The 24,517-nt window shown below is 49.3% G+C and overlaps 1 protein-coding gene across 7 annotated transcripts in view; it reads right to left on the bottom strand.

The window, feature by feature from the left end:
* CCDC30 (coiled-coil domain containing 30) overlaps positions 1–23,846 on the bottom strand; it is a 42,641-nt gene extending 18,795 nt beyond the window's left edge. For 2 of the 7 annotated variants that reach the window (XM_071448836.1, XM_071448837.1), the window contains exons 1-9: positions 23,760–23,846; positions 23,326–23,493; positions 21,394–21,514; positions 15,626–15,801; positions 13,130–13,274; positions 8,354–8,469; positions 6,433–6,525; positions 5,676–5,782; positions 4,720–4,912 (exon numbers count right to left, since the gene is read on the bottom strand). In XM_071448836.1, the coding sequence (XP_071304937.1) occupies positions 4,720–4,912; positions 5,676–5,782; positions 6,433–6,525; positions 8,354–8,469; positions 13,130–13,274; positions 15,626–15,801; positions 21,394–21,514; positions 23,326–23,493; positions 23,760–23,774 (1,134 nt within the window). In that variant the 5' untranslated portion in view covers positions 23,775–23,846. The other 5 variants (XM_071448835.1, XM_071448842.1, XM_071448840.1 and 2 more) reach the window with 5 other exon arrangements.
* Positions 23,847–24,517: the final 671 nt, after the last annotated feature.

Raw genomic sequence — 24,517 nt, 5'->3', positions numbered from 1 at the left:
AGCATCCCCAGGAAAGAGACACTTCAGATGCTCATTTAAAACATTTCTAAGCAGAACAGTTCATTTCCCAAGGAAAAGCTCTCACCTCCTGCATCTCCTGAGCTCCAGATGTCACCTGCTCGCTCCCATCCATCTCACTTTTGTTCTTCTGCACCTCAAACAACTCTGTTTCCAAACTGGTGATCTGAACATGGACAAATCCCAAGTTAAAACCAAACCAGGACTCACAACTAAATGCACAACTACTCCTGAAGTGCTCCTTGTGCTGCTGTGTTGAAGATTGCAATGCAAGATGTTTTCAATTCCCATCTGTAGGGCAGATTATCTTTGTCAAGTGGGCAGTTTGCCTTATCTCTCTCTTTGAGTGACCACATTCACACCTCCCTGGGAGGGGACACTGCTGATAACAGCTATTGAATGTCACTGCATGGCTGATAAGAACTACAGCATCCCATTGGGAGATGTGAGCCCAGAGGGAGGAGCCAAGCATTGCTACCCAGATAGAATCCAGAGGTTTTTGAGACACCAGCACAGCTTTCTCCACGGGATTCCCCAGCGGAACAGCAGCTGTCTCTTCTCCCACTGGATCTTCAGAGGAAGAATACATCCTTCCCTACAGGACCCCCTTGCTCCAGCAGAACCAGCCCTGACACTGCAGGAGGGCTGAGCCACATTTCCAATGGCACTGCCACCAACAGCCTGACCCACAGGGTGTCAGGCTGGGTTCTGACTCTGGCAGTGTTGTTCTAGTGCACTGCATTGTTTATTTTATCCTTTTTTTTTTTTTTTCCTTTCCCTATTAAAGAACTGTTATTTCCTGCTGCCATATTTTTGTCTGAGAGCCCCTTAATTTAAAATTTATAGCAATTCAGAGGGGTGGGGAGGGTTTACACTCTCCATTTCAGGGGAGGCTCCTGCCTTCCTTAGCAGACTCCTGTCTTTCCAAACCCAGACATGCTGTTATGGGATAAAGCCCATGCTGGAAGCAAGGAACAGGAGGGGATGTGCATGGCCAGCTCCAGCTCATCCCTCATCCTGCTGCTTCCAAGGAGGAAGGAGCCAGACTCAAGCCAGAAAAAGATGGAATTCTGCTCCACAAAAGGAGTGGAACGACCCAGGCACATGGTGAAAACTCAAAGCTTCCACACATTGTGGTGCTCCCCCAGCATGGAGGAGCCCAAGACACCCCAGTTTAGGAGCTGGGTCATCCTTGCTCCCAGTGCTCAGAGTGCAGATGTTGAGCCTGGTCCATCAGGACTCACCCTGGTCCCTTCACTGCTCATGGGAAGTTTTCAGTCACTCCTGAAGGGCTCCAAGGCCTTGGGATTGGGACAGCAAAGCATTGATCTCTGCAAGCACTGATCTCTGCAAGCACTGATCTCTGCAAGCACTGATCCCTGCAAGCACTGATCCCTGCAAGCACTGATCCCTGCAAGCACTGATCCCTGTAAGCACTGATCTCTGCAAGCACTGATCTCTCTCTAAGCACTGATCTCTCTCTAAGCACTGATCTCTGCAAGCACTGATCTCTCTCTAAGCACTGATCTCTCTCTAAGCACTGATCTCTGCAAGCACTGATCTCTCTCTAAGCACTGATCCCTGCAAGCACTGATCCCTGCAAGCACTGATCTCTCTAAGCACTGATCTCTGCAAGCACTGATCCCTGCAAGCACTGATCCCTGCAAGCACTGATCTCTCTCTAAGCACTGATCTCTCTAAGCACTGATCTCTGCAAGCACTGATCCCTGCAAGCACTGATCCCTGCAAGCACTGATCTCTCTCTAAGCACTGATCTCTCTAAGCACTGATCCCTGCAAGCACTGATCCCTGCAAGCACTGATCCCTGCAAGCACTGATCCCTGCAAGCACTGATCTCTCTCTAAGCACTGATCCCTGCAAGCACTGATCTCTCTCTAAGCACTGATCTCTCTCTAAGCACTGATCTCTCTCTAAGCACTGATCTCTCTCTAAGCACTGATCCCTGCAAGCACTGATCTCTCTCTAAGCACTGATCTCTCTCTAAGCACTGATCTCTCTCTAAGCACTGATCTCTCTCTAAGCACTGATCTCTGCAAGCACTGATCTCTCTCTAAGCACTGATCTCTCTCTAAGCACTGATCTCTCTCTAAGCACTGATCTCTGCAAGCACTGATCTCTGCAAGCACTGATCCCTGCAAGCACTGATCCCTGCAAGCACTGATCCCTGCAAGCACTGATCCCTGCAAGCATTGATCCCTGCAAGCACTGATCTCTCTAAGCACTGATCTCTGCAAGCACTGATCTCTCTGCAAGCACTGATCTCTGTAAGCACTGATCTCTCTGCAAGCACTGATCTCTGTAAGCACTGATCTCTCTAAGCACTGATCTCTCTCTCTAAGCACTGATCTCTCTAAGCACTGACTTTTGCTCCTCCTGGCACCTCTGGGCAGGTGCAGTTTGGGCAAGGTCTCACTCTGCCTTTGGATCACCCCCCAAGGGCTCTCGGGGGGAAAGTTTTTGGTCCTGAAGTTCCAAAGGGCTCAAAGGAGCTCTGAGCAGCCCAGATAAGATCATCCCAGAGGAGCAGCTCAGTTTCTCTTCCCCATTAGGGATCCCACAGATCGTTTCCAAAATCCAAGCCTTGGCACTGGCAAGCAGCTGAATTTGCCCCCCTGCTCCCCTGCCAGCTTCCCTTTCCTTAGGCCTGAGATTCAGCCTGGGCTTATTTCTAAAACCCCTGGCTGGACTGCCTGACTGCCTGAGCTTGGCTCTCCTGAGATGAGCTGGGACACTAGAGGGAGATGAAATCCAGCTCCACAGAACCCCAGACTGCTTCTGGAGATGCCAGAATCCCAGGATGGGTTGGGTTGGAAGGGACCTTAAAGCCCATCCTGTTCCATGGGCAGGGACACCTTCCTCTATCCCGGGTTGCTCCAAACCCCCTCCAATCTGGCCCTGGACACTTCCAGGGGTGGGGCAGCCACAGATTCTCTGGACAACCTGTCCAGGGCCTCCCCACCCTCACAGACAAGAAATTCTTCCTCATATGTAATCCCAAAGCCAAAGAAGTACCAAGTCCCTGCCAATCCCAGTCCATTTGCACAGCAGCACCTCAAAGCCCCTGAGCTCTGATGAGTTCCTGGCACCAGCTGGGTCTGCTGGAGCTCCCAGAAGGGAATGGTCTCTTCCCAACACACAGGAAAGCTGCTGCAACTCTGCTTTTCAAATCCAGATATGAGCCCAGCAATGTCTGAAGAGGTATTAGAAGTGGGGTGAAACACCCAGACCTCTCACAGAAGAGCTAAAGGACAACAAACCCCTCTCCTTCTGCATGACTGGATGATAATTTGGGCTTCAGCAAGACTTTGGAGCTCCAAAAGGGATCTCAAATGCAAAACACACCTCCCCTCCTCACCCCCTGTCAGCCTTTGGTCAGAAGTTGATATCCAGCAATGCATTTCTTTAGTCTCCATCCAAGCCATTAACTTTTAAGCACTGAATTTGTGCTCCCAAATCCCATGCCAGCAGCAGAACAATCCTCACTCTGTATCCCACTGTCCTAATCCTGAGGCACAGCCTGACCAGCCAAGGCTTCTGCAGCTGGGCCAGGACCAGCAAAAACCCTCCCAAGTCCTTCCCAGGCAGGGCAGGACTGGAAAACACCCAGCAGAGCTCAGCCTTGCCCAGGCTCCAGCCCACTCCCTCCTCATCTCCAGGGCTCTTTAACCCCCTGGGAATGGACACAGCAACCTCCAGCTGAGCAGATGCATCTATCCATGGGTTTAAACCCCCCTCCTCATCCACCCTGCCTCTGCTCCCTGGCCCTGCATCCCTCAGAATGGGTCTTTGTTGTGGGGGTCCCAGTTGTGGGTTCCTCTGGGTCTGCATTGAAGGCACTGAGACAGGAGTTCATGTTCACACTCAGGTGTTTATTATTTCTTATCAGTAAAACAGTCTCACTGCTGGGAGTTCTGCAGCTTTTCATTAGAAGGCACAAAATGGCCACAATCTCTTGGTACAAGGGCTTTTCAGACTAAACTGTCCAGTTAAGAGCTGACACCTGGATTATTTTCCCTTTTATAACCCAATAACTGATCCCAAAGAGCCCACAAGTTTTGTGAATTCCCCCAAACCCATGAAGAAGGAGGAGGAAGAAGAAGAAGAAGAAGATGAAGAAGAAGAAACCCAGGACAACACCCTGTGCCCTCCATCTTGCTGCCATCCACAACATCCTAAAAATCCCAAAACCTAAACTGGGAGAATGAGGCTGGGGAACTGTCAGCATCTCTGGGTCTGCATTGAGGGCACTGAGACAGGAGTTCATGTTCACACTCAGGTGTTTATCATTTCTTATCAGTGAAACAGTCTCACTGCTGGGAGTTCTGCAGCTTTTCATGAGAAGGCACAAAATGGCCACAGTCTCTTGGTACAAGGGCTTTTCAGACTAAACTGTCCAATTAAGAGCTGACACCTGGATTATTTTCCCTTTTATAACCCAATAACTGATCCCAAAGAGCTGCAATGGGGACTTTTCTGCCCAATTACAAAATGCCACCCAAACCCATGGAGAAGGAGGAAGAAGAAACCCAGGATAGAGCAGAAATCCTGGCTGGTTTTCCTGTCAAACCAAATACAGCAGAGTGCAGGGCCAGCTCAAACATCATTCTATTTTTCCAATCAGAGAGAAAAGCAGATGGAATGAAAGAAACCCAAACCTTGTCTCTCCTATTCCTTACTCACCTTCTGGTGCAGTCCCTCCACTTTGCTCTCCAGCTGCTGCTTCTCTTGCTTGCTTTGGATCTGTGTCTCTCCCAGGATTGATTCCAGCTTCTCATTGTGCTCAACCAAACCCTCTTGTTCCTGCTCCAGTTTTTGCAGCTTGTGAAGGAGCTGGGAATTCCTACCCTCAGTGCTCTCCATGGCTTCCCTGCACCTGCAAGCAAAACCCAGCATCACCAAGGCTGCAACTGCATCCCAACTGCTCCAGGGAGGAAAAGCCAAGGTTTTTGTCACACTCTCCTGCTGGTTTGCAGTCTCACATCCAGCATGGCCTTATTTAGATGGGAATTAGGGGTGATGGGATCTACACAAGGGATGATGGGCAGGAAACAGGTCAGGCATGAGGCTGCCAACTGCAAATTCAGCTGCTTGAGGTGGAGAACAGGCTTGGGAAGCTGAAGGGAAAAGGGTCAGAGGGCTTTTTGAAGAGGATCAGCTCCCCTTTCCTCCCTGAACCTGCCAGATGAGGTGCAGCACTTCCTGAGCAGGTACTGGGAGAACAAAGCTTTGAATTCCCTTAGAAATCCCTGTTTCCATATTTCTGGTTGAAAGGCAGGTGTTTTGGTGCACTCCTGGAAAGCAACAAAATCCAAAGAAAACTTCCCAGCACTTTAACAGGTTAAAAACAAGGTTTTTAAACAACATGATTTTTAAATAATGGGGTTTTTGTCTGTGGAGAGCTCCAACTCTCTTCTTTTAGGAAAGCAACAAACTGCAGGAAGTATCAGCATTAAACTGGAAGTGATTCCTCAGGACTGCATCTCCTCCAAATTTTCCCATTTGGGAGCAGAAGGACAAAGTCCTAAAGAGTATTTAAAACAATTCAAGAATCAAATAATCCTGCAGGAGAGAGCAGCAGAGACACAGCACCAGGAACCAGTGGAAGTACAAGGGTGAAGGATTTCTACACCTCTCACCTTTTGTGGAGAGTTTCAACACCCTGATCTCCATGTTCCTGATATGGGGCAGCTCTGCTGGCACCAGGGTCTCCATCAGCTCCTGCTTCTTCCTGTGTGCCCTGTGCCTGAGAGAAAATCAACATTAGCACAGAACTAGGATTGAGATCCCAGAATCCCAGGATGGGTTGGGTTGGAAGGGACATTAAAGCTCATCCTGTTCAATGGGCAGGGACACCTTCCCCTATCCCAGGCTGCTCCAAGCCCTGTCCAGCCTGGCCTTGGGCACTGCCAGGGATCCAGGGGCAGCCACAGCTGCTCTGGGCACCCTGTGCCAGGGCCTGTCCATCCCCAGAGCCAGGAATTCCTCCCCTATATCCCAGCTAACCCTGTCCTCTGGCAGTGGGAGCCTTTCCCTCTTGTCCTGTCCCTCCAACCCTTGTCCCCAGTCCCTCTGTAGCTCTCCTGGAGCCCCTTTAGGTATTGCAAGGGGCTCTGAGCTCTCCCTGCAGCCTTCTCCAGGTGAAAACCCCAGCTCTCCCAGCCTGGCTCCAGAGCAGAGGGGCTCCAGCCCTCAGAGCATCTCCTTGGCCTCCTCATTCAGCTCCAACAGCTCCACATCTTCCCCATGCGAGCACAAAGTGACTCCAAGGCCACAGAAACAAAACACAGGAGCCACACCAGCTCCATCTTTTGGCCCTGGGAGCCCCCCAGAACAGCCAGGCTCTTACAGACAGCTAGGGGACCACGTTTTTCTGGAATGACAAAGAGGGAACACCTGCAGTGAGGCCACTCCAAGTCCCTCTGGCGCTGGTGGCTCTGGCCTCTCGCTCCGCTGGTACTCACAGATCTCCTCCTTGAGCTGCTCCACCTGCAACACACAACAGCTGCCCTGAGCTCTCTGAACACTCCATTCTCATGTTTGTTATCCATGTATTCACTACTCCCTGCCCTGAGGGATTGGCTGAGATCCTGTGGATGCTCCAGCTGCTGAGTGGCCTCAGGTAAGGAGCAGTGAAAGCGGGAATGCTGCTGCTCCAATCCACTCAAGGATGATTTTCCTGAATTTATTTCACTTCCTGACCTGTCAGATTTCAACTGCTGTTTCTGAGGACACTTTACAGTGTCTTCCATCCATGGGATCAATGGAATTCCATTACCAGCAGCAGCTCTTCACAGTCACAGCTCATCCCAGGCCAACTGCCCAGCCTGTTCCTCCCCTACCCTTCATAACCCACAGGCCAGAAAACACCTTTCAGGACACTGAGCTGCTGTAGCTGGTAATAAAGCACATTTTCTACTTCTGTAAATTAAAAATTAGGGGGTTCCCAACTTCTGTGCCAACAGTTAAACCCCAATCCTAAGGAATAAAGGGAATTTGCTTTTAGCTTAACATGTGGCTGGAAATTATCTCAATCTGGCTACATTTTTTTCCTGTTCAGTGATCAAAATATATTACATGTATCTGTATGTTTTTTGTCTATATAGACATATATATATATATTTAATATTTTATTTCTACTCTTTTATAAGCTATACATACACTTGTGTATCCAGAATGACTGAAAGGAGCAATGTCCTACAACAAGGAAAACATTATTTGGAATAAAAAAATAAGTAAACAGAGGGATTTGAACTAAGTTATGGTTTTTTGCAGCTCCAGAAAGAGACTGTGCTGTAAATACAAGGCCTGAGGTGACAGACATGGAAAAACCAGCAACTTTTTTAAATGCAAGGAACAAAACTATAAAAAAATCTCTGCTATAAAAAATACTGTTAAATTCTTGAATGAATGAAATATTCCCACCTCAAATGGGAATAAACCCCATTCAAGATATTATCTGATAAACATGATTTGAAAAGTATCTTCTCAGAGATACTTGTATTAATTTAGCAATGTTCATTTGACATGAGAGAACTGCAAGAGAGCCAAGAGCTCTCAGTGCTGGGATGGCAGAGGCTCTCAAAGGCTGATATAAGGAAATCAGGAGATAAGAACAGCAGTAGATTTTGTGCCCAATTATACATTTTAATAGGAAGCAGACTCTTCTATCCCTTCCCTGTTGGCAGCCTCATTAAGGAATTATCTGCTTGATAGTTCCTTAATTGCTCCTTAATTCTAGGTGGCATTTAGAGAATCCTGGCTGTATAACACCAAGCATTTAACTAATAGTAATGTAAAAAGTCATTCCATTAAGAGAACCCACAGAAAATAAACAAATCAATCAATGTGGCTGAGTTAAAAACCAAGGGGGCTGAGAGGAATCAAAAATGAGCATAAATTCCAATGGATTTCTCACCAGCTGGTGGAGGTTTTAGGCTAAACTTAGGTAAAGTGAACTCTTTAATCCAGTCCAGGCAAAGGCACACGTGTTCCTTACTCTGTTTACACACCTGAGCTGGGTTAACCCTGATCAGCAGGGAGCTGATCCCTCTCCATGGGCACAGGAAAATGTGTCCCAAAGTCTCCAAGCCACCACTTAGGTGGAGTCCCTCAGACTCGTCCTGCATTGAAGGAAGTTCCCAGAGCTGCATTCTTCCTAATTCCCGAATTTCAGTGCTCCATGAACCCTGCCACAGCCAAAACTGCAGCTCTGGAAAGACTGGGCATACAACAGCGAGGGGAAAGGGGAAGGCAGGGCAGGTTTGGGAGCAGGGAGGACTTTCAGGATTGTTGGCTTGGCTTGGTGGGTGCTCACCAGCTCCAGGAATGCTTTCCTCTCCAGGTCGAGCGTCTGCACGCGCGCCCGCAGCGCCAGGATCTCCTTGTCCAGCCGGCTGTTGTGCTCCATGGCCCTCTGGAGCTCAGCCCTGTCTGGGGACAGCAGCACAGGGAATGAGCTGGGCACTGCCTTGGCCCTGCCTGCCCCACGCTCCAAGCAGGGATTCCAGGCTGATCCCACATGTGGGAAAGGTGGGAGGCAGCATGGACATGTCCCACATCCACTGGGAGCAAGTCCCACATCCACTGAAAACACATCCCACATCCACATGGGAACACATCCCACATCCACTGGGAATACATGGGAATACATCCTGCATCCACTGGGAGCACATCCCACATCCACTGGGAATACATGGGAATACATCCTGCATCCACTGGGAGCACATCCCACATTCACTGGGAATACATGGGAATACATCCTGCATCCACTGAAAACACATCCCACATCCACATGGGAACCAATCCCACATCCACTGGGAATACATGGGAATACATCCTGCATCCACTGGGAACACATCCCACATCCACATGGGAACCAATCCCACATTCACTGGGAATACATCCTGCATCCACTGGGAACACATCCACTGGGAACACATCCCACATTCACTGGGAATACATGGGAATACATCCTGCATCCACTGAAAACACATCCCACATTCACTGGGAATACATGGGAATACTTCCTGCATCCACATGGGAGCACATCCCACGTCCATTGGAAACACATCCCACATCCATTGGGAGCACAACTTCATGGAACACAGGCACATGGGACACATCCATGTGGGAACACATCCATCCCACCTCCATGTGGGAACACATCCATGTAGGAACACATCCACCCCACATCCATGTGGGAACACATCCATGTAGGAACACATCCACCCCACATCCATGTAGGAACACACTCCACACCCATATGGGAACACATCCACCCCACACCCATATGGGAATACACCCCACATCCACGTGGGAACACATCCCACATCCATGTGGGAACACATCCACCCCACATCCATGTAGGAACACATCCCACATCCATGTGGGAACACATCCACCCCACATCCATGTAGGAACACATCCCACATCCATGTGGGAACACATCCACCCCACATCCATGTAGGAACACATCCACCCCACTTCCCTGTGGGAACACATCCACCCCACACCCACATGGGAACACATCCCACATCCATGCCCTCTCCCTCCCACAGCAAAGGCTGATGTCCCTGGAGATCCAGGTTCAGTCTCTCCATCATTATTCCAGGGATTCTGGATCACAGAGGTAAACCTCATTTAAATCACACACCTCATCTAATATGGGGTTTTCACTTTCTCTTTAGAAAACCTCAACATTTTCACCATAAAATCCATCAGGGACACAATCCCAGCCAACGTATCCCTGTTGTCTGCACATTAAAATTTAATGGAATGGCTACAACTGGAAAAATTGCACACCAGTTTTTCTATGGATCAATGGATCAATGAATAAATTAATCCCAACACTAATTAATGCATATTCCCAGTACTTCCAGGGCAGAAATAGGAAGAGATGTTTGCATTAGGAGCACATGTTGAGGACACACTGGTATCCCCCCCTGTCTTGGGGAGACAATTTTCCTTAGAAAAGGGAAGAAATATTATTCCCTTTTCAGCTTAACAATGGGCACAGAAATTTTAAGTTTAAATTTGAGTTCTATTCAGGCAAAAAAAAAAAAATCTGCTTTTTTGGTTCCACCATGGGAATGCATCACAAAAAAAAAAAAAAAGCCACAAATTGGAAAAAGCAACAAATTCCTTTTTCAAACAAGGATTTTCAGTTGTGTCATTTAAAATAAAAAGCAAAGAACATCTCCACAGAATGACAGAATGGGTTGGGTTGGAAGGGGACCTTGAAGATTATCTCATTCAAATCCCCATATTCCACCAGAATGGAAATTTTACTCAAAAGCCTGTTGACCACCACACAAATTTATTATAAAATTACAATAAAATGATGATTAAAAGGCTGATGAAAGGACAATAAAATTTTCCTCTTGCAAAAATCCCGACCATCCCCTATTTTCCCATTCCTTCTCCTGTTTTTCCCCCTTCAGGGCTGACCACAGGGGTGATTCCACAAGGACAACAGTGTTTGGATGTGGCAGCCAAGTTCTGCTTTGAAAAATCCCACAGCATTCCTTATGCACTTTGTTAAATACCATTTAAAGCCTTTCTTCACCAAAATCCCACTAACAGGGCTCAAACTGGTCAGGAATTCTTGCCTCCAATGCACACACAAGTTATCACTGAACCAAAAAATGCTGTTTAGGGGAGTTTTACTAAAGATGAGGGACCCCAGTCCAGGTTTTTAGCAGCAAATCAAAATTCATTCCCAGAGCAGCTGGCTCAGAGCTCAGGAGGAGAAACTTTACAGAGATCCAAAACCAGGGAAGCCACTGGGACATTGTCACCCTCATTCTGCACACACAGAGACAAACCCCAGAGACAAAACAAGCATGAAACCCTTACTCACATTTTGGACAGCCTTGTGTTCATCCAGCACCTCACCAAGCACAGATTTCCCTGCTACAATCCATGGGAGCCCCAGGCTGGAGCCTGCCCTGCTCCAGAGTCAGCGCTGGAGCTGCCACATCACTGATGCCATCCCTGGGGACTGTCATTGATCCCACCCAGCACAGGCAGGGAAGGGCTGGGAATGGTGGCACTGGAGCTGGAGAGGGGCTGATGGGGATGGAAATGAGCAGATGGGGATGGAGAGGGGCTGATGGGGATGGAGAGGGGCAGATGGGGCTGGAGAGGGGCAGATGGGGCTGGAGAGGGGCAGATGGGGCTGGAGAGGGGCTGATGGGGATGGAAATGAGCAGATGGGGATGGAGAGGGGCTGATGGGGATGGAGAGGGGCAGATGGGGCTGGAGAGGGGCTGATGGGGATGGAAATGAGCAGATGGGGATGGAGAGGAGCTGGCAGGGATGGAGAGGAACTGATGGAGCTGGAGAGGAGCTGATGGAGCTGGAAATGAGCAGATGGGGTTGGAGAGGGGCTGATGGAGCTGGAGAGGAACTGATGGGGCAGGAGAGGAACTGATGGGGATGGAGAGGAACTGATGGGGATGGAGAGGAACTGATGGGGCTGGAAATGAGCAGATGGAGTTGGAGAGGGGCTGATGGTGCTGGAGAGGAACTGATGGTGCTGGAGAGGGGCAGATGGGGCTGGAGAGGGGCAGATGGGGCTGGAGAGGGGCAGATGGGGATGGAGGGGGGCTGATGGAGCTGGAGAGGAACTGATGGAGCTGGAGAGGGGCTGATGGGGCTGGAGAGGAACTCTCAGGTCCTTGTGCCCTGTGTAAGAAGCAAGGGGAGTCCAGGACCTGCAATCCTGCTCCAAACCTGCCCCAGATGGTGCCAGGCTCCTCAAGGCAGTTGGTCCCTGCAAAGGCACATGGGGCTGGAGTCACCTCATCCCAGCTGCTGCTCTCCAATGAAATTCTGCAGCACAGATTTGGGGACAATGCAAGGAATCCCCCAAAAGAGCATCCAGACACTTGTGTGTCACTAAGGACATTTTCCATGGACATTTCACTCCAAGAGCAGCTGTACCACATCTCCCTCCAGAAAACTGTTTATTTCTACAGTCAGAATTTATAAAAAAAATCCTACTAATAAATAACACTTCAGGGCTGGTGAACAGTTATTTCAAGAAGGGGATAAAGGGAATATTCTCAGCAAGGACAATGCACCCAGTCACTTCCCCACTGCTGCACTTGCTAAGGATCCTATGGAGGCAACATCCCAAACTGTACCTGGAGAACTTTGGGATAAGAGGTCCAGCTCTGCTAACTAACCCTGTGCACATGGTAATTCAGCTACTCTGCTTCCAGAGTCATCATTCCCTCTCCATCCCCTCCCAGGGCAGAAAGCTCTCCCTGGAGAGGAGAGAGGAAATCCCCAGGGATAGGAAATTCCTCCAGACTGTGTGGCTGCATCACAGATCAGAGAAGCCCAGTGTCAGAATTAATGGATTTGTGACTGTTAACTGTGGGGTTGGGTCCCCAGGACAAGGTGAGAGGTGAGAATCTGACTCCATGTTCTTAGAAGGCTGATATCATATCATATCATAGTTATATTATATTGTGTTATATATTATATTATGTTATATATTATATTATATTATGTTATATGTTATATTACATTATGTTTATATTATATTATATTATGTTATCTTGTGTTGTATTATGTTTTATATTATATGTTATGTTATATGTTATATGTTATATTGTGTTATATATTATGTTATATTATATGTTATATTATATTATATTATGTTATATTATGTTATATTATATTATGTGTTATATTATATTATATTACATTACATCATATTATATCTATGCTAAAACTATACACAAGAAAAAGAAAGGAGACATCAGAAGGCTCAACAAGAATGAATAATAAAAACCCATGACTGACTCAGAGAGTCTGACACAGCTGGCTGTGATTGGCCATTAAGTAAAAACAATTCACACTCTGGGATAAACAATCTCCAAATCACATTCCAAAGCAGCAAAACAGGGAGAAGCTGAAGCTTCTCATCTTCCCAGGAGAAGAAATCCTGGTGAAGGGATTTTTCAGAAAATATCATGTTAAGGACTGCATTCCCACCTCCTAGGGAGCAGGCTGGCTCCTGGCACGGATTTTCCCACATTCCAAGCAGAGAGCACAGAGTGGCCACCAGAGCAGCACTTACCTGCTCCATTCTGCTCTTTGCTTTGTGCATCCAGCCCTTCTGCCACCCTCTGGATCTCCTCCTGGGACTCCACCAGCCTCTGTGGGGCCTCATCCAGATCTCCCCCAGGCAATGCTTGCTCCCCCTCCAGCTCTTCCCTGCAGAACTGAAGCACAAGGGTTAATGTGCCAATGGAAACGAGGAACCCTCATTTGGTGGTGATGTGACCAAGGCAGAGTTGTTTGTCACCCCCTCCACACTGGTCCCATCAGAAAATGTGGATTTCCTCATCTCCAGTGCCAGATCTGAGACAAACCAGAGGCAGGAGATGCCCACCAGGCAGCCTTGCCCCAAAATGTGAGGTGTTCCCCTCATGATGGGATTATTTCCCACCCAGGCTGGCAGAGTGTGAGGATGGGGCTGTGACACTGTTTGGGCTCTGGGTTTTTTACTCTAAACCTGGTAAAAATCTGCTTAAGGACAAACCTGAAACGAGGGAGAGCAGAAGTGTGATGAGGAACAGATGAGGGAGCTGAGGGGAGGAGAAAAGGAGGCAGCAGTGCTGGGGGAGCCTTTTCAGAGAGGAGCAGATGCTGTTTGGCCTTTGGGGTGCAAACACACACTCCTGCAGCTTTCAATCCACAAGAACTCCCAGATCCATCCTGCAGGGCTGCTCTCCATGAATTCCTCCCCCAGCCTGTGCTCATTCTCACACTGCCCCAACCCAGGCACAGGGACTTGAACCCCAAGAGCTTCCCTGGATATCTCCACATCCCTCTTTTTTATGGAGTTATTCCTGCTCCACTGCATCTGCTCTGAAGGGATTCTAAGGCCCCAACCCAGGCACAGGGACTTGAACCTCAAGAGCTTCCCTGGATATCTCCACATCCCTCTTTTTTATGGAGTTATTCCTGCTCCACTGCATCTGCTCTGAAGGGCTCCTAAGGCTCAGCACATCTGTTGGTTTGATATTTGGCCCTTCAGAGGGTGGGTGAGCCAGCCATGAATGGCAATTCATGCCATGAATCCAGAAGGCATTTCCATAAGGATTTCTCAGAGCTGACCACACAGAGAGGCAGGTTTGTATCCCGCCTTTCTGCTTTCCTGGGGATGCAATAAAACAATCAATTCTGCTTGAGCAGTCTGGTTAAAAGCTGAATTCATCCCTGAACCAGACAGGAACGTGTCCAGCCCTTGATTCCAAGAGTGGAACAGGCCAGCTGGGAACAAGCAAGGCCACACATTCCAGTAAACAGAGTAAGAGGAGCAATTAACACCTTAACCTGTAACACTAATGGTTCTGCAAAACAAGTGGGATGCTCCCGGGAACAATGGAGTGTTTAATCAACAGTTTGTGCTCCAAAGGCACAGACAGGAATGACATCACTGGGGACAGTAATCAGTCCTGTCAGGGAGACAGTTTTCCGGGAAAACACATCTCCAATGTGTCCTTCACCTGATTAAACAGAAAGGAACAAGAGAAGGGGCCCTGACCCCTATTTGAGGTCTTGCTCCCTCCTCACAGCTTGGGAGCTCAGGGACAAACAGCAGCTCCTGGAACCCCAGAGCATTCCTGGACTCCAGTTCCACAAAGACATGGCCATAAGTCATGAGTGGGTGGAAAGTGATGGCCTAGGAGCCATAGAATCAGAATATCCTGAGCTGAAAGAGACCCACAAGGATCATCCAGTCCAGCCCCAGCCCTGCACAGACACCCCAGCAATCCCAGCCTGTGCAAACCCTCCTGGAGATCTGGCAGTGCTGGGGCCAGGACCATTCCCTGGGGACTCTGGGCAGAGCCCAGCACCCTGTGGGGGAAGAACCTGATATCCAACCCAACCCCCCTGGCACAGCCCCAGCTGCTCCCTCAGATCCTGGCCCTGCTCACCAAGAGCAGAGATCAGAGCTGCCCCTCAGGAGAGGCTGCAGCCCCCACTGAGATCTGCCCTCAGCCTCCTCTGCTCCAGCTGAACCCAGAGAAACTCATTCTTACACCAAACACATCACAAACTCCTCAACACAGGATTACAAATAACCCATTTCACTGTCCCTGTGCAGATGTGGGAGTAAATCAAGTGCAAAGGGTGAGAATGAACAAAGGCACTGACTTAGAATCCTGGAATCCCAGACTGGTTTGGGGCTGGAATTGATCTTAAAGCTCATCCCATCCCACACCCTACCATGGGCAGGGACACCTTCCTCTATCCCAGACTGCTCCAAACCCAACCTGGCCTCAGAGGCTTCCAGGGAAGGGGCAGCCACAGCTTCTCTGGGCACCCTGTGCCAGGGCCTCACCACCCTCACAGCCAGGAATTCCTTCCCAATATCCAATCTAGACATATTCTGCCAGTTTGAAACCATTCCATTCCATCTTTCTTGTAATCCTTTCACGTATTTCATACCCAACACTCCACAGTGGCCTCAGAGAAAGGAGAAACAATTTTCATTGCAGAAATATCCCAAAAATATTCCTTTCCCACAGCTCAGAGGCAGTCAGAGCCAGGGAGCAGGAGGTACCTGGAGCCCATCCATGCTGCTGTGGGATCCCAGCTGCTGGGCTGCCACTTCCAGCCTTCCCAGCAGTGCCGCCCGCTCCACCAGGAGATAGGCAACCTGTTCACTGGCAGCACTGCAGGAGATCTGGGACAAACCTTCCTGCTCCAGCATCTCCTCCACCTCCTTCAGCTGGCTTTCTGCAAGGCAAGGCAAGACAAGGCTTGTGTAAGTCTCTGTCTGAAGTTGTCACAGACATCTTTTATGAAAAATCCTTTCCTTAGGATTTGTCCTCCTGAGAAGCTGAGAGGCCTCAGGAACAAAATGTAACCAATGGTTATCTGCTGCTGTGGAATGCAACAGGTGCAGCTGGGATTGGGCTCATGGGGTTGTTTCTAATTAATGGCCAATCACAGCCCAGCTGGCTCAGACACAGAGCCTGAGCCACAAGCCTTTGTTATCATTCTTTCTTTTTCTATCCTTAGCCAGCCTTCTGATGAAATCCTTTCTTCTATTCTTTTAGTATAGTTTTAATGTAAAATATATCATAAAATAATAACTCAAGCCTTCTGAAACATGGAGTCAGATCCTCATCTCTTCCCTCATCCTCAGACCCCTGTGAACATTGTCACACGAAGTTTCCCTCATCTGCCCCACAATTGTCATGAAAGGGACAGAGATTGGGGACCACTGAAGAAAAAGGACAGACAAGGACCCTTGTCTGAAATTCTGCTCTTGTTGGCTAAAGTCGCTTGGCAAGGCCCTGAGACCTGAGCACAGCTTCTGGCACTGCCAAGCTATTGTTGACAGGTGTGTTTGCTGCATGCTACACTGAGCCCAGTGAAAGGAAAAGAGGGGCACTCTGCCCTTTTTGCAACAGTGGCCCTGGAATTTCCCCACCTCTCGGCTCTTCAGGACTTCTCCTGAGGTAGTTTTGGTGGTCCCCACAGAAGACCCCTCTGCTCTTTCTACAATCCTGCCCCTCACCTGTTCCTGTGTCATTATAAAAACTGCGTGGTTCTCTTGTATAAAACCTTCTTTGCTCATTCTACAATCCTGACTGCTGCCTGTTCCTGTGTCACTATAAAAACTGTGTGGTTCTCTTAAATAAAACCTTCTCTCCTCTTTCTACAATCCTGCCTCTCATCTGTTCCTGTGTCACTATAAAAACTGTGTGGCTCTCTTGAATAAAAATTTCTTTACTCTTCCTACAATCCTGCCTGCTGCCTGTTCCTGTGTCATAAAAACTGTGTGGTTCCCTTGTATAAAACCTCCTTTGCTCATTCTACAATCCTGCCTCTTGTCTGTTCCTGTGTCACTATGAAAACTGTGTGGTTCCCTTGTATAAAACCTTCTTTGCTCATTCTACAATCCTGCCTCTTGTCTGTTCCTGTGTCACTATGAAAACTGTGGTTCCCTTGTATAAAACCTTCTTTGCTCATTCTACAATCCTGCCTGCTGCCTGTTCCTGTGCCATTCTCAGCCCTCAGTGACACTCAGGCACTGATTTAGCCCAGGCCCAGAACAAGCACATCCCGAGGCTCCGATCGATCCCATGTTTCCACTCTGCGCTCGCAGCCGGCTCCATCCAGCCCTGGATGGAAAACACCCTGAGGTTCCCCAGGCTCTTCCCCAGGGAGACAGAGCCTCAATGCAGGGTCAAACAGGGCTCCCCAGCAGCTTCCTGCTACAGCAGAGCAAACCAGGCAGTTTGCAGGATCCAAACTGCTCCCTGTGCCTCGGGAAGAGCCCATGGATCACACTAAACTGAACCTGGCAGTTCCTCCCATGGCTTTGCCAAATGCCAGCTAAAATGAACAGAAACTGCTCTGGTTTATGCCCAGGATGGGACCCCCTGTGCCCTGAACCACCTTCACCTGGCAGTGCCCTCCCTTGTCCCCAGCCTGCTCAACTAAACTGAGCCCCTGCAGGAGCGATGAGGGCAGGACGGTCAGGATGGACGGAGATGAGAGATCCCTGCAGCCAGGGCTTGGAACCTGCAGCTCATTGCAAAGGGGAGCTGCCAGCCACAGCTCAGAGCAGGCCCAAAAAAGAGAGAGAGAGATAAAGAGGGTGGTAGGAGAATGAGAGAGAGCAAGAGACAAGAATAAAAGCAAGAGGGAAAGAGAGCAATGTTCCTGTTACAATACAATAAATCATGTTCTGTGCTGAATATTCTGATTCTCACTAACCAATCTAGTACAATACACAAATCCTACAGCATTTACACACAGCCTATAAGAATCACTACATTACCATCCTGTGTTACATTTTAAACCCTAAAAACTCCTCTTTGGGCCCCTTCTGCCAAGCTGGCAGCCTGTGCTCTGACCCTTGGAGCTGCCTGCAAGCACAGGGTGTTGTTTAATCCAGTTCAGCTGGCCATGCCATTGTTTTCCAGTTGTTCAGTAACTGAGGGATCTCAAAGCTTGCTTTCATTTCAATCTCACTTATAGTTTACATATTCTCAAAATCTTTTGCCAGGCAATCATATTGATAAGGCTTTCCTGTTTCACCTTCTCCAACAAACCCCAAGCTGCCTGGCAGCTTCCTCCCATGGCTTTGCCAAATGCCAGCTAAAATGAACAGAAACTGCTCTGGTTTATGCCCAGGATGGGACCCCCTGCGCCCTGAACCACCTTCACCTGCCAGTGCCTGTTATAGTAACTTTTTTGAGCTAGGTCTAATAAGCTTTTGGAGGCCTGTAACACACCCAAGATAGCTCAGCTACCTTTGGAGGCATAAAAAATAGCAAGATGGCTTCTGTTGCACTGTTGGAAACAAAAAGGTTTAATAAAAGGCAAAATAACAAACAGAGAAAACTGAGCTAAGTGCTAGACATTCCTGCTCTTAGTAAAACACCTTACAAAAGCTGTTAGTCTTTTGGTTCACTCCTTTTTCTAGTTAATTGCTTAAACAAAACTTTTTAACTTCTGTCCAATTAGCTATCCTTAAGTTTAAAGTGAAGTCCCCTAAGGGCTATGAAGTAGCTTTTTCCACCTAATCAAAAAAAAAAAAAAAAAACCAAACAACTTCTAAGCTTCTTTCCTTTTTAAGGAGACAAACAATAGTTTTGTCACTCCATCAACAAAAGATACACTCCTAGAAGTGCCCCCCTTGTCCCCAGCCTGCAATGCAGGATGAAGTGGCATTATTTTAGATCCCAGAGGCTGGAGAGGAAAAAGGATTTGAGGATGAGGGGGTTCTGCCCACTCAGCACAGGTTACCTATGAGTAAACCCCACTGACTCTGCACAAACCCCTTCCCTGCTTGGGAAAACCAACCCCTGCCCCAGGCACCGTCACACAACAGCTCCACTGGCACCTCCTACCTCTGTCCATGATTGTTAGGAAGCAAATTTTACATTAATATTTATATTTTCCTACCCCAGGAATACTGAGAGAAACAGCAGCCACCTCACCCCAGCCCAGCCCTACATCCTCCAGCCCTGCTGGGTGTGTTTAACCAGCCCAGCTGCTACAACAAACAAGCTCAGCCCATGACTGTGTCTCCTTTTTATTCCACTTTTGAAATAAATGCAGGCAGCTCCCCCAGCACTGTGTTTCACTGCACTGCAGTTGTTTTTCAGGAAGGCTTTTGGGAGCACCATCGATCACCAACAACACCGTTCAGCGAGAGCATTACAAACGCATCAGGAACTGCCTGGAGGGAAGGAAAAATGTCACTGTGGGCAGAGGTATCAGATGAGGTGACAGCTCAGCTCAGCTCGATGGCCCAGCATCAACCAGCCCTGGCTGCTCCCTGTAGGATCCTGTGAGCCCAGGATGGGCAGGAGGCAAATGTGCGAGGGAATATTTGCTTTTTTATCTTCAAAAACTGCTCAGTGTCAGTCAGCAGCACTGACTGTCCTCAGGAGGGCTGGAGAGAGAGCCAGGGATGCAGCACAGAACCCTGAGAGAGCTGGAGCAGCCCAGCAGAGGCCTTTGGGGTTGTGCAGCATCTCCAGCACAGGAACATCCAGCCACTCCACACTAGAGACAGCCAGGGGGATTTTGTTATGAAGAGGCTGAGCCAGAACCATGGAACCACAGAATGTCCTGAGCTCAAAGAGACCCACAGGGATCAAATCCAACCCCTGGCCCTGCACAGACACCCCAACAATCCCAGCCTGTCCAAACCCTCCTGGAGCTTTAGGGCTGTGCCCATTCCCTGGGGAGCCTGGGCAGTGCCCAGCACCCTCTGGGGAAGAGCCTTTCTTGACACCCAACCTAAGCCACCCCTGGCACAGCTCCAGCCCTTCCCTCATGTCCTTTTCCTGGTCCCAGAGAGCAGAAATAAAATCCTCCTCCAGAGGAGCTGCAGCCTGGGATGAGCTGTGCCCTCAGCCTCCTCTGCTCCAGCTGAACAAACCTGGATAAAAGGATCAGTCACTCTATAAAGTGCTCTACAAGGACCCCAAAACATCTCAACCCTGGCACCTCTCCCTGCAGGTGACAGCCCAGAGGCAGCTTCCAGATTCTTAAATTATCCACACACATCCCAGGATAGCAGCCAATGCCAGCAGTGAGTCAACAACAAGTCCTGAACCTCAAAATCTGAGTGATATCCCAAAAAAATCCCTCCAGGAACACCAAAGCCACACAACCCCCTCAGGGACAGCAACCAGCAATCCCTCCTGGGTACACCCAGATCCATGGACAGGGATCTCAGCTCCCACTCCAGGGGTGCTCATTGCTCCAGAGCCTCAGGAACCCCCGAGGAAGGGAGGAAGCCCAGAGGAGCAGAGCCAGCAGGAGGAGATGACCACGGTCAGCTCTGGGGACATTCTGGGTCTCTCCTGACACCTCGTGGAAAGGCAGAGAACCAGGAATGGGGTTTTCTGCCACAGCCAGGCTCCCAAGAGCTCGTTATTCATTTCAAGCTTTGCAAGCAGCCTTTTCACCACAAACCACAGCTTCAAGTGCCCACAGACATCACATTTTTAGGTAAATCCATCTTTGGAAAGTCACACCACCAGATGTGCTCCCAAATGATGCTCAAAATTTCCCCCAAATTCCTGTATTTGCTGCCCCAGAGCCTGGATCATGAAGAAACTCCTAAAGTTGAGCCATCAACCCAAATTTTATCTTAGGACCAGGACAACACAGCTCACTAAAGGAGTTAATGGTGACATGGGCTATGAGCACCACTGCAAGTGCAACAGAAGACTGAGGAAAATCAAAAATTAAACCTACCAAAAGTGACCCTACAGTTTGAAAGGAAATTATTTCAAGTGAAATAATTTGTTTAAACAAAATTACTGAAGTTCAGAGGGGCCCTGAGCAACTTGGTCTCATGGAAGGTCCCCCTGCCCATGGCTGGGGGTGAAATTGGATGAGCTTCAAGGTGTCTTCCAACCAAAACCATCCTGGAATTCCATGACAATGAACATGGAAGTTTTGAACCATCAGAACAAACAATTCCTGTCCCCCCTCATTGTTTTAAAAAACGTGGGGTTTATGTGAACCAAAGCTAAGAGCAAATTCACTGACTTGGTGGGAGAGAGAGATAATTTAGAGCTGGAAACCAAAGAGCACCATCAATCCTGGTCTTCAAACAGCCTCTGGACAACAGAGCTACATGGAGAACCTGCCAAACTCCCTGAATAAAGGCAGGAAAAGCAGGCAAGAACCTCTAAATCAATTACAAATCTGTTTGAACAGCTCATTAACACTTGAAGAAACTTCTCAAGCAACCATTGAGAACTCCCCAAAAACACTGCTGGGCTCTCCAAGAAGCTTTCCAGAGCCAAACAGCTGCCAGTGCATTCCCAGGGATGGGGAAGGGATTACCCTGCTGCAGCTGTAGCTGGGCCAGCTCCAACCTGAGCTGCTCGTTCTCCTTCTCACACTCAGAGGTAATGGCATCCCTCTCTTCTGTCAGGGCACGGACGTGGCCCACGTAGCTCTCCACCTGGAACAAAGGAAACCCTGCTGCTCCCACATCTGCTGGCACTTCCAGTGAGCCAAATATTCTCCACTGTGGCACTCACATCCTCTGGAAAAATCCTTTCGCCTAGGGTTTTTCTCCTGGTGTGAAAAATGTGCATTTTATGATTGGCTTTTGGCAAATATGAAAATGAATGTTATATGGGTTGTGTTAGAAAGTTATGGTATGTTACTTTTCTTAAGTAGTTTAGGTTTCTTAAGTAGTTTAGTATGTTTAGGTTATAACATAAGGTTAAAATAGAAACTGTGCTATGTAGGATATTTTTTTCTAAAGAAAGGACTCGCAGTGAGGTAGCAGCCACAGGACACCTGAATCTTTCAGAGAAAGAGAATTTATTGCTCCATTATCAGAAGAAATGAACTTCTTCCTGTCTTGCTCAGCCCTGCAGACCCTGTCAGGATTCAGAGGAAGAAGCTGACACTGCCCAGACAGAATCCTGTGTTTGGATGGAATTTATGCATCATGTGTGAGGTGTATGAATATGCAACAGGCTGTTGCTTTTAAGGGTTAATCCTCTGTTAACGTGGGTCCTTTTTCAGGCTTATTTTGCCCAGAAAAAGGTACCCAGACTGTCTATAACTCTTTGTTTTTATTGTCTCGTATTGTCCTAAATCCTAATTGTCCAAATTTTTGTTACTCTAATCATATTGCTATTTTTATAACTATTTTAATAGTAATAAACTTTTAAAATTTTAAAAACAAGTGATTGGCTGAGAAGCCTCAGAGAAAAGGAAAACAATTCTTATCTCATTTGCTTCTCATGTGTTGTGCTCACATGTGGAATGTGGTTGGAGGTGATTGTTCCATTGGATTCTGCTGGGAGTTGTTTCCACTTTTTGGCCAATCAGGGCCAAGCTGTGTGAAGACTCTGGAAAGAGTCACAAGTTTTCATTATTATCTTTTTAGCATTCTGTAAATGTCCTTTCTGTATTCTTTAGTCAGTTATTTTAATAATCTTTAATATAATACAGTATCATAAAGTAATAAATTAGCCTTCTGAGAACATGGAGTCAGATTCATCATTCCTCCCTGCCACAGGGGTCCCTGCAAATACAATACTCCACCCCATCATGTTTATAGGCTAACCTCAAATATTTACAATGTGTCTTATGCCTTTGGAACACCTGGGAATGGTAAAACCTTGACTGGGAGGTCAGCTCATGCAGCTATGGGGGTGCTGGGCTGTGGGGAGCTCTGAGGGAGCTGCGGGGCTCACCAGGTGCTTTTTGATGCTCAATATGAGGAATGGGAATTTAATCCCCAAATTCCCAAGGGCAGCAGCGTGGTAATGACACACTTGCACAGAGGGGGATCAGGGGATACAGGCCTGGCTGGGTTAACCCCGGGGGTATTCCAGAAGCAACGAGGTTGGAAAAGGCTCCCAAGTGTCCAAGCTGTGACAAAACTCTATCTTGTCACCATACCAGAGCAGTGAGTGCCATGTCCAGTCATTCTTTAGACACCTCCAGGGACGGGCACACCTACCAATGCCCGACAACTTTTTCAGTGAAGAAATTTCTCCTGATGTCCAAGCTGAATCACCCTGGGCACAGCCTGAGGTTGTTCCCTCTCCTCCTGTCCCTGTTCCCTGGAGCACAGACCGACCCCCCCGGCTGTCCCCTCCTGTCAGGAGCTGTGCAGAGCCACAAGGGCCCCCTGAGCCTCCATTGCTCCAGGCTGAGCCCCTGCCCAGCTCCCTCAGCCCCTCCTGGAGCTCCAGGTCCTTCCCTCCCTCCCCAGCCCAGCCCCAGCCGGGCCCGCTCTCCGGCCCTTACGTCTCTCATGTCCTGGGCCCGCCGCCGCTCCAGCTCTCCCAGCCGGGTCTCCGCTCGCCGCAGGAGCCGCCAGGCCAGACCCAGCTGCTCCTCGGCCGGGGCGGCGGGGTCGGCACCCTCGGCCCGAAGCCAACGCCGGATGGTGTCCGCCGGCACCGGGGGCTCCGCCTGTGGGGCAGCCAGAGGGGCCGTGAGACACGGGGGGCCGCGGGTACCCCGATCCCCTTGGGGTACCACCGACCCGACCCCCCGAAACCCCTCCGGGCCGGCACTGACAACACCCCGAGCCCCCTGGGCCGGTCCCGGGGGTGCAGCCGGCCCCGCCGTCCCCGAGGGTGCAGCCGGCCCTGCCGCCCCCGGGGGTACTGCCGGCCCCAATCCCCCTTGGGCCGGTCCCGGGGACACACCCGGCCCCGCCGTCCCCGGGCACCCACCGGGGCCGCGTCCATGCGGCGGGACGGGCCCGCGGCGCCATGGCAACAGGCCACGCCCCCAGCAGCCGCCTACTGAATGGGCCCTGAGGCCACGCCCCCAAGCGTCAGGTGGTGTTGGGGAGGCCGCGCCCCCGCCACGCCCCCTCTCCGCTCAGTGGCGCCCCCTTGTGGCCGAGAGTGGGCACAGCGCCCCCGGGGTCATCCGAAGGGAAGGGAAAAAAGGGAAAAAAGGGAAAAGGAAAGAAAACAGGGAAAGGGAAAGGAGAGATCTTTAGGAAGACCTTAGAGAGGCCTCAGAATTCTTTAGGGAGACCTTAGAGACAATGTCAGTTCCTACAAGGGACTCCAAGAGAGCTGGAGATGGACTTTACACGAGGACATGGCATACCAGGACAAGATGGGATGGTTTCCCACTGCCAGGGGACAGGGTTAGGTGGGATATTGGGAAGAAATTCTTCTCGGTGAGGGGGGAGGCCCTGGCACAGGCTGCCCAGAGAAGCTGTGGCTGCCCCATCCCTGGAAGTGTCCAAGGCCAGGTTGGACAGGGCTTGGAGCAACCTTGGCCAGTGGAAGGTGGAATGAGATGACCTTTAAAGCCCCTTGAAACCCAAAGGTGACTCCATGAGATTGAGGAACTGAAGAGCTAAGTAGGTCCACCCTGCAGAAGCAGCTCCCTGGCTGAAGACAGCTCACAAGGGGATGGCAGAGAAAGGGGACCAGGACATGGCAGAGTGCAGGGAGGACCTTCCCCTGAGCCC

This window comes from Agelaius tricolor, unplaced genomic scaffold, assembly GCF_023055355.1.
Source record: "Agelaius tricolor isolate 1412-34295 unplaced genomic scaffold, bAgeTri1.0.p SCAF_28, whole genome shotgun sequence".
NCBI lineage: Eukaryota > Metazoa > Chordata > Aves > Passeriformes > Icteridae > Agelaius > Agelaius tricolor.
Note: the sequence above shows the minus strand (reverse complement) of the source record. Positions and strands in the feature narration are given on the sequence as shown.